The sequence below is a fragment of the Macrobrachium rosenbergii genome, chromosome 1, assembly GCF_040412425.1.
Source record: "Macrobrachium rosenbergii isolate ZJJX-2024 chromosome 1, ASM4041242v1, whole genome shotgun sequence".
In the NCBI taxonomy this organism is placed as follows: Eukaryota; Metazoa; Arthropoda; class Malacostraca; order Decapoda; family Palaemonidae; genus Macrobrachium; species Macrobrachium rosenbergii.
In genome coordinates this window covers 36,656,027-36,666,026 of record NC_089741.1, presented here as the reverse complement: position 1 = coordinate 36,666,026, position 10,000 = coordinate 36,656,027, and the positions used below count along the sequence as shown (strand labels likewise).

Sequence of the window (10,000 nt, the reverse complement as noted above, 5' to 3'; positions counted from 1 at the left end):
TATTATATACACACACACACACACACACACACACATATATATATATATATATATATATATATATATATATATATATATATATATATATGATACTGAATTAAAAGTTTACAATCACGGTCTGGAAAACACTTTCAATTTCATCACGTTAGAACGCTAAGGTTTCCTACAACTTCGGGAATGTTTTAAATAAACGTGAGCACATACAATTAAAACACACAAATTCAGCATTCGCTGAATTCCTACAAAGGCGAATCAAAGTGAAGAGAATCCGCTTGAAATTCTGCACACCAAGAGGGAGGTTTCCCGCACTCTTCTTTTTTTCGAATATCATACGATTACCTCATCCTTATGTCCCTACGTAAAGGTAAAACTCTCTTACGTGTATTCAACCAAGCCACAATGGCCTGATTTCATGTAAATCGTTGACGAAAGGAACTGTTTCTGCAATTCGAATGAACTCTTGGAACCTTCCTCCCCGGAAAATAAACATAAAATAGTTTTATGCCGACTCAGCGTGTAGTGTAGCGAGGAAAATTCAGATCCATAAAGCATTCTTAGTTCAGTGCAACGTCAGCTACAGTAAAATATGTTTTGTTTTGCAAAGGAAAAATTCCCTAATGATCTATTACCGCTTGGAGAAATTAGACACCGTAGTCATTGCTAAACTAAAATACTGGGATAAATAGTGAAAGATACTGGAAAACAAATTGTGAAAGATTTTCATATCCAATCTATCACAGATTTTGCAAGCGACTACACGCATACTTATGATACCCCATCATCATTTGCCCTGACTGCAATATTTTGTTTATATTTACTGAATTAGAATAGAATACCGAATTGAGACCAAAAGGCCATGCGCTGCGACCTATGAGGTTATTTAGCGCTGAAAGGGAAATTGACAGTAAGGAGGTTTGAAAGGTGTTAACAGGAGGAAAACCTCGCAGTTGCACTATGAAAACAGTGGTAGAGATGTGGAAAATCAGAAAGAAGTAAGACAATACGAACGGAAGTATAATACACGGAATGAAAGAGGTTGCAGCTAGGGGCCGAAGGGACGCTGCTAAGACCCTTAAGTAATGCCTACAGTGCACCACGTGAGGTGCACTGACCGCACTACCCCCAACGGGATATTTTCTGATCTAGTTAGAAAAATACTTTCTCTACTCGCCTCACAAATACTTCGCGTTTGATTTCAGTCTTCACGTGCATAAACTCAAGGCTTCCTTTCCGAACCTCTTCCTCAACAAAACCGGATTCCTAGACACTTTCTCTGGAAATTCCCAGGGATCCCGCTACAATATCTGCCACAGTCTCGAGTTGACTGGTATATTACTTGTTCTTTCTTTTATTTTCTGAAAAATTCTTCTGCGTTCTCGCGAAGACTATCTTTTCCACCTAAGCTTAAAGAAGAGTAAAATCATTTAATCATATCAAGAGAGGCCATTACAAACGTTTCCTTGCAGGTAATTTGAAAATACTTTAAAAAATCTGACCGACGACGCCAAGTGAAGATAATTGTAAAAAAAAATCCAACTGAAACCTGTTTTTTCGTCCGTGCTGCAAGATAGGGAGGGTATAATGACGTCAAAAACGAGGACCTTCATGAAAGATCGCCTTCCTTGACGAACAACCAGATCAATTCATGTGTGGCACTGCGCTCCCTCTCTCTCTCTCTCTCTCTCTCTCTCATTACATAGTACAATGCAAGCGGTAGTTTTTAAGCTCTGAGGGCGGACAGAAAAAAGTGCAGACGGACAGACACAGCCAGTACAATAGATTTCTTTTCAAAAAACCAAAAACGCCAAAAATGACAACAGGAGGGAAGCTGTTATGAGCAGTTACTTCCTAGGTGCACTAACTTATCACCTGTCCTCAGGTAACGGGGTGACTCAGCGGCCCTGGCTTTGACAAACGTCGTCAAGATTTCAAATTTGCCATGTCATCGAGTTCATTCAAGAAAACATGCTTGAGAATGCTTATAGAATAGAATCTAGAATTTGGGCCACAGGCCAAACGCTGGAGCCTATAAGGCCATTCAGCGCTGAAAGGGAAATTAGCAGTAAGAATTCTTAGAGAAGGTGGAAAGCCAGATGGAAGAAAGAGAATATGAACGGAGGCACAGTAAAATAAATGAGAGAGGTTGCAATGCCTAGAGTGCACCACGTGAGGTGCACTGACGGCACTAACGAAATGGTTCTACATTCTTCTTCATAGTCTATCCGTGAATGGGTCATCTTCCAGGTCCCGGCTAGCAAACGGGTGATGGGTGACCACCAGCCAATAGCCGGGAGTGACAAGCACAGTGAATGTGGTCAGTTCACGGACGGGTACCCGCCAATGAAACCAACGTAACATATTACGACAAGAAAAGATCCAGTGTTCACCTTCAAAAATGCCACAATATCTATATTTTTCTCATTTTTTTTACAAGATGCTGAATTTCCGGATGATTACCCGACACGGGGATGAGATCACGTATATGACGTCTTGGCCCAACCCAAGGTGAGTCAGTCACTTTTCCTAACGACCAGATCTCGTTCGACGACGAAGTGGCGATGACAAGGCGGCACAGGCCTTACCTGGGTGCGAAAGCCTTCAATTACTCTCTGCTGATACGTCCTCACGCGATGTGGCATGCTGTGACATCATAAAAGAGCGAAAAACACACCAACACACCACCAAAATTGATGAAAGCAGGTGCCACACAGCAGTATAACACACTTGCGAGACCTTGGCATCTGCGCTGACCATGGAATACTGGAGGGCAATGATGCATGTTTTACACACACACACACACACACATACATACACACACACACACACACACACACACACACACACACACATATATATATATATATATATATATATATATATATATATATAATATGCACTAGCTGACAACCCGGCGCTGTCCGGGAAAACTCTGAATGACAACCGAAAACTCTCTCTCTCTCTCTCTCTCTTCCTCTCTCCACTCTCTCTCATTCTCTCACTGCCTCTCCCTCTCACAGGGTGCGTAAGAGTTGGCAGACACCATTACAGTAGTGGCCCAACTCTTAACTGCTTTGACAACGCACTTCTGAAGTTGAAACAATTTTCGTGTAAATACAGGGCACAAAATAATGTGTGCCCTGTCTTTCCTCGTGGACTTTATATATATACATCAGTGACGGAATCTATGATAAAAGTGTTAAAGAATCCTGAATCGATCGAGACCCACGTTTAGACTGTAACCAAATTTTATTCAGTGGTTTCTACAATGATTACTTCTTATAAGAAATGGGATCCCATTGTGATTATTTTTTTTTTATGAAATGGTATCCCATGGTGGTTGTTTTTTTTTTAATAAGAAATGGTATCCCATGGTGGTTATTTTTTTAAGAAATGGTATCCCATGTTTATTTTTTATAAGAAATGGTATCCCATGGTGGTTATTTTTTTTTATAAGAAATGGCATCCCATGGTGATTATTTTTTTTATAAGAAATGGTATCCCATGGTGGTTATTTTTTTATACGAAATGGTCTCCCATCGTGATTATTTTTTATAAGAAATGGTATCCCATGTTTATTTCTTTATATAAGAAAATATATCCCATGATGGTTATTTTTTTTTATAAGAAATGGTCTCCCATCGTGATTTTTTTTTAAATTAAGAAATCGTACAAAAGTCTTCGGACCAACTTACAAACAAACAGACAGAGGGACAGAACCCAAAAACACACCCTCCTTGGCTGAAATGATAAGGACTGAGGTAGGCAGGAACTTTTTGAGGCACGCCCCCCCCCTCCCTCCCGCCCCACCATCGAGATGCTGCGGGGTGCAACCGGAAGTGTTGTCGGAAGCACTGTCGACGGGTGACACTCCCCGGTGGGCTTTTTGTGCCCCGTTTGGGCGAGAAAGAGAATGTCAGGTTTCTGGATGCCCCTCACGAGAAGGTTAAGGGGACAACCCGCGCATGCGCACGCACACACACACATACACAAATGATCCTTTCTTCGTGGTGCGACATTCAGCGTACAGGGCGAGAGTTAACGAATTTGAAACCGCCTCCACATTATTATCTTCACTCTAATACATCTGTTTCCATTACTGGCAAAGATTCCAATTATGTTTTTAATTAATCTTACGAGAAAACAGATTCTGCTAAAGACTTCTACAATACAGCTAATGGGAACAATGGAACCTGTTTTTACAAAATTAATTTAGCATACAACTAGTCAAATATCTTTAGGGATCTCTTTCTATCAATGGCTTTCAAAGATTCCCGTAATGTCTTTAATTCATATTAAGAGAAAATAGATTCTGCTACAGAGGTTTACAATAACATCACTGGGAGCCCTGAAACTTGTTTTTACAAAGTTAATTTTGGATACTACAACCAGTCAAATACCTGAACGAATTAATTTATGAAATAATTAATCATTCCCCTATTTGTATTGTGAAAGTTGCCTCAACACATATTTTCATCACGATCAATCTGGTTCAATAAAATGAAAGACCTCGATTACAGGTAATCATGAGAAAATCATTACGTGTCACCCTCGGAAAAACACACACCAATTAGTAAATGTTTCTGGACTTCAGTGCAAAAAATGCTCAGAGCAGAGAAGAACATGAATACAAATTCTCATCATACTGTCAATAAAGTATTGTATGTGTATATATATATATATATATATATATATATATATATATATATATATATATATATATATATATATATATATATATTTATATATATATGTATATATATATAAACACCATGGGGAGACCATTTCTTATATAAAAAAATAACCACCATTTTTCATATATACATATATATATATATATATATATATATATATATATATATATATATATATATATATATATATATATATATATATATATATATGACAAATATTTCCTGTTAAAATAGAATTGCATCAAATATAAAGGAGCCCACAGAAACACCAAAATGTGGAAAATAACGGCTACATTTCAGAGACCAAACTGTCTCTCTCCTCAGAAATATATCCCCTATTTCCCACATTTTGGCGTTTCTATGGGCTCCTCCCTTATATATATATACAGTATGGTCTACCTCACAGCCAAATCAAAGTCCTTCAAAAGAAGGCATCGTGCTTACCCCATACAAAGCACGTTAAAAGAAGAAGAAGAAGAAGAATATATATATGTGTGTGTGTGTATGTGTGTATAATATACATTTATAGATATATATATTATATATACAATATATTTACATAAATATATATATATTATATACAATATATATATATATATATATATATATATATATATATATATATATATATATATATATATAGAGTATACATATCTAAATGCATACATACATACACACATACACAATGTGTCATTGAGTACATCACCAACATGCAACTTGCACCTCAAACAAAAACTTCTCGCATGACAACCACAGAATGCCCCAACGCTTCCTCGTGTGTCTCTGTCCGCCTGCACGTCCGAGTTCCTGCTTCTTTTGCAAATGGACGCTTCGAATCCCACAGGAGGATTCAGCGCTTCGTGTGTCCTTATGTTTAAGGTATGATTAGCATTCCCATGTCCATGAGGGAGCATATTCTCTCACTGTAATGATGGTGTGTTGGACATGCAGTGTTGCTTTGTTAAGTCTTTTGTTAAGGGCTGAGGTATTACGGATGATAGGAATAAGGGGTTGTTATTGGCTGTTAGTTGATATATCGAATTACAATGCTTTATATTATATTATATATATTTCATTATATATACTGTATATGTATATATATACAGTATATGTATGTATAGTACATATATATATATATATATATATATATATATATATATATATATATATATATATATATATATATATATATATATATATATATATACAGTATATGTATGTATGTATATATATATTATATATGTAAATAGATCTCCAAATAAATACCCAAGAAATTAAATAAACTAAAAAAAAACATACAACTTATTTTCCAGTCATAACCTGAAATAGAAGAAGAAGAAGAAGAAGAAGAAGAAGAAGAAGAAGAAGAAGAAGAAGAAGAAGAAGAAGAAGAAGAAGGGTATTATCTATATAAAAAGAAAAGGGGCCCATATATTACCAGAGGGCTTGAATTCCTACTGAGAGCGTTTAGAGGTAGTGTCATAGAGTTAGCTATCAGCTTTAGCAAAGGGGTCCCTACGCAATTAAGATTTTGTACCAATGCCCCATGACTGTTCAAGCAATAACACCATTTGCTGCATACCAACTGGGCGGGCATCTCTCAATCTTCGTTGCTTGACTTTTTTTTTTTCAAACTGCTTTTAAAAATTTTACTGACAAAAAATAGCATTTTTTTTTTAATGTATTTTCATCTTAAGCTTCACTAATTCGATTGTAGAACAAAATACAGGATTCAGGCCAAAGGCCATGCGTTTGGACCGATGAGGCCATTCAACGCTGAAAGGGAAATTGAGAGTAGAAAGGTCTGAAAGTTGTAACAGGAGGAAGACATCGCAGTTGCACTATGAAACAATTGTTAGGAGAGGGTGGACATTAAGAAAGAAGAAAGAGATTATGAACGGGTGTACAGCAAAAGGAATGACAGATGCTGCGGCTACGGGCCGAAGGGAGGCTGCAAAAAACCTTACGTAATGGTTTTGTTTCAACTATTATAATCTACACATGTCACGTATGTGTATATATATATATATATATATATATATATATATATATATATATATATATATATATATATATATATATATATATATATATACACATATACCTTTTGTCCTGTCTGCGTTTTGCGCTTCAAGACTTATTCGTCCTGGTTTTAAAATATTCAAAAGCCTATATTTTGTTTTGATTTTTATATATGTGGGTCTTTTATCTTGCGTAAGTCTGATACCGCCATTTGGAACAGCAGAAAGTTCTGAATAAAAATATTCATTAAAACAATCTACTCACCAGACACGATCAAATAACTCTTCAACAGAATTTTGAAGCAAAACAAAAGGCAACGTCACCATCCTTGAATAAAAATAAACGCAATGGCGGAAAACGGCAAATCGACAACTTCATAGGTCGCGCCACCATGTGATGCAAACGTCCTGTTGATATTTGAAAATCTAAGCATCGTTTTCATAAACATCCTCAAAGGCTACTTTCTCGCTCCATTTTTCCTCTTCTTCGTTGCTTAACACAGAGACGATTTGAACTTTGTCACATAACCATTACAGCTGTCATTAGTATTATGGGTATTATAACTTTCAAATACGGATTAATATTCATCTCATCACACGTGAAATCAATTAAGATATTTTTATCTGAGCTCTTTGCATTGACTTGAGTCGAATATATAGAATTTAGACCAAACGCCAAGCACTGGGACCTATGAGGTCATTCAGCGCTGAAACGGAAATTGACAGGAAAGGGTTTGAAAGGTGTAACAGGCGGAAAACCTCAAAGCAGTTGCACTATGAAACAATTGCTAGGAGAGGGTGGAAATTAAGAAAGAAGAAAGAGATTATGAACGGAGGTACAGTAAAAGGAATGAAAGAGGTTGCAGCTAGGGGCCGAAGGGACGCTGCAAAGAACCTTAAGTAATGGTTTGTTTCAACTATTATAATCTACATGTCACGTGTATACATATATACCTTTTTGTCCTGTCTGTGTTTTGCGCTTCAAGACTTATTCGTCTTAGTTTTAAAATATTCATAAGCCTATATTTTGTTTTGATTTTTATATAGGCGGGTCTTCTGTCCTGCGTAAGTCTGACACCGCCATTTGGAACAGCAGAAATTTCTGATTAAAAATATTCATTAAAACAATCTGCTCATCAGACACGATCAATTAACTCTTCAACAGGATTTTGAAGCAAAATAAAAGACAATATCATCATCCTTGAGTATAATATACGCAATGGCGGAAAACGGCAAATCGACAACTTCATAGGTCACGCCGCCTTGTGATGCAAACGTCCTGTTGATATTTGAAAATCTAAGCATCGTTTTCATAAACATCCTCAAAGGCTACTTTCTCGCTCCGTCATTCCTCTTCTTCGTTGCTTGACACAGAAACGATTTGAACACTGGCATATAGCAATTACAACTGTCATTAGTGTTATGACTATTATAACTTTCAAATACGTATTAATATTCATCTCATTACGCGTGGTCTCAATTAAGATTTTTTTTTTCGGAGGTCATTGAACTGAATTGAATTGAACATAGAATTTAGGCCAAAGGCCAAGCATTGGGATCTATGAGGTCATTCAGCGCTGAAACGGAAATTGACAGTAAAGGGGTTGAAAGGTGTAACAGGAGGAAACCCTCGCAGTTGCACTATGAATCAGTTGTTAGGAGAGGGTGGAAAGTAAGATGGAAGAAAGAGAATATGAGAGGAGGTACAGTAAAAGAAACGAAAGGGGTTGCAGCTAGGGGCCGAAGGAAAGCTGCAAAGAACCTTAAGTAATGCCTACAGTGTACCGCACGAGGTGTACTGACGGCTTGTTCCGTATGAATAGGGTCATTTTCTGTATAATAATAATAATAATAATAATAATAATAATAATAATAATAATAATTATTATTATTATTATTATTATTATTATTATTATTATTATTATAGGACGGGTCGTGGTGGGAATGTTGTGATTAAAATACCTGAATAAAAAAGGTATTACATTTTTCATGTTTTCATTTTTTCAATGTTTGTAATATAATCGAACGTATAATTTTCCAGTGTTTTTGTCTCTGTTGGCTGGGCAGAGCCTGGAGGTCCACGCCAGGTCTCCTTTCCCTTTTCTCGCCTTACGTTAAAGGTAAAGGCCCTGGCTGGCACAAGGCCGCCTTCATCTAAACCAACCAACAATAAGTGATTCCCTCTCTCTCTCTCTCTCTCTCTCTCTCTCTCTCTCTCTCTCTCTCTCTCTCTCTCTCTCTCATTCTTGTAGATCTTCAACATTCATTCTTACATTCTTCAGTTTTCATACATTCTTAATCTTATTCTTATGAAAAGGCGACTTTTGGACTTGTTCTTACCGCATGGAAGAAAAAAAATGGAAGTTTGGAAAATAAATACTGTATGATAATCCCAGTTATTTGCTTATTTTCCAATCAATATTCTAACTAAATAAAAATAACTGCAAAACTTCAAACAAAAAATTACGAACTTCCACAGACCCGTTTCTCCCCTCCTACTTCCAAACTTTGGAACCAAACGCAATAGAATCTTAATAATTTATTTGAACAGAAATATACAGACAAATTAGGAAACAGCACCAAGGCCAGTGTGAGAGAGACCTCCATAACCACGACAAAAAAAAAAAAAAGGTCTTTTTACTTAAGTTTCTCTTTTATTTCCGGTTCTAAGCGGTCCGTAGAACCTCCCGGAGCATCAGTGTACCATAGGCCGGTCGTTCCAAGGCCTGGAAATGAGAAACTTGGCGTGAAACCATCTCAGGAGAGCTAATGAATAGCTTTGGTCTGAGTTAAGAGTTTAAGAGTATTACATGAGCTGGTTATTCCGTGGGTATTTTTATTCGTTGTTTGCGGAATAATTTTTTGCAGTCAAAGATGCGTTGTCCCAAGATGCTGTGTTATTCCGAGAAGATGAGAGAGAGAGAGAGAGAGAGAGAGAGAGAATTTTTATTCATTGTTTGCTGAAGAATTTGTTTCCAGTCAAAGTTGTCCCAGAGAGAGAGAGAGAGAGAGAGAGAGAGAGAGAGAGAGAGAGAGAGAGAGAGAGAGAGAGAGAGAGAATTTTTATTCATTGTTTGCTGAAGAATTTGTTTCAGTCAAAGTTGTCCCAAGATGCGTGTGTGTTTTTATTCATTGTTTGCTGAGAGAGAGAGAGAGAGAGAGAGAGAGAGAGAGAGAGAGAGAGAGAGAGAGAGAGAGAGAGAGAGAGAGAGAGAATTTTTATTCATTGTTTGCTGAAGAATTTGTTTCCAGTCAAAGTTGTCCCAGATTTCAGTCATTGTTTGCTGA

General features: G+C 36.9%; 1 protein-coding gene across 1 annotated transcript in view; it reads left to right on the top strand.

Moving 5' to 3' along the window:
• The window catches only part of LOC136840217 (uncharacterized), a 46,875-nt gene extending 40,634 nt beyond the window's left edge, over positions 1-6,241 (top strand). The window contains exons 10-11 of the mRNA XM_067106767.1: positions 2,245-2,314; positions 6,021-6,241. Of these exons, the coding sequence (XP_066962868.1) occupies positions 2,245-2,314; positions 6,021-6,241 (291 nt within the window). The remainder of the gene's footprint in view (positions 1-2,244; positions 2,315-6,020) is intronic.
• Positions 6,242-10,000: the final 3,759 nt, after the last annotated feature.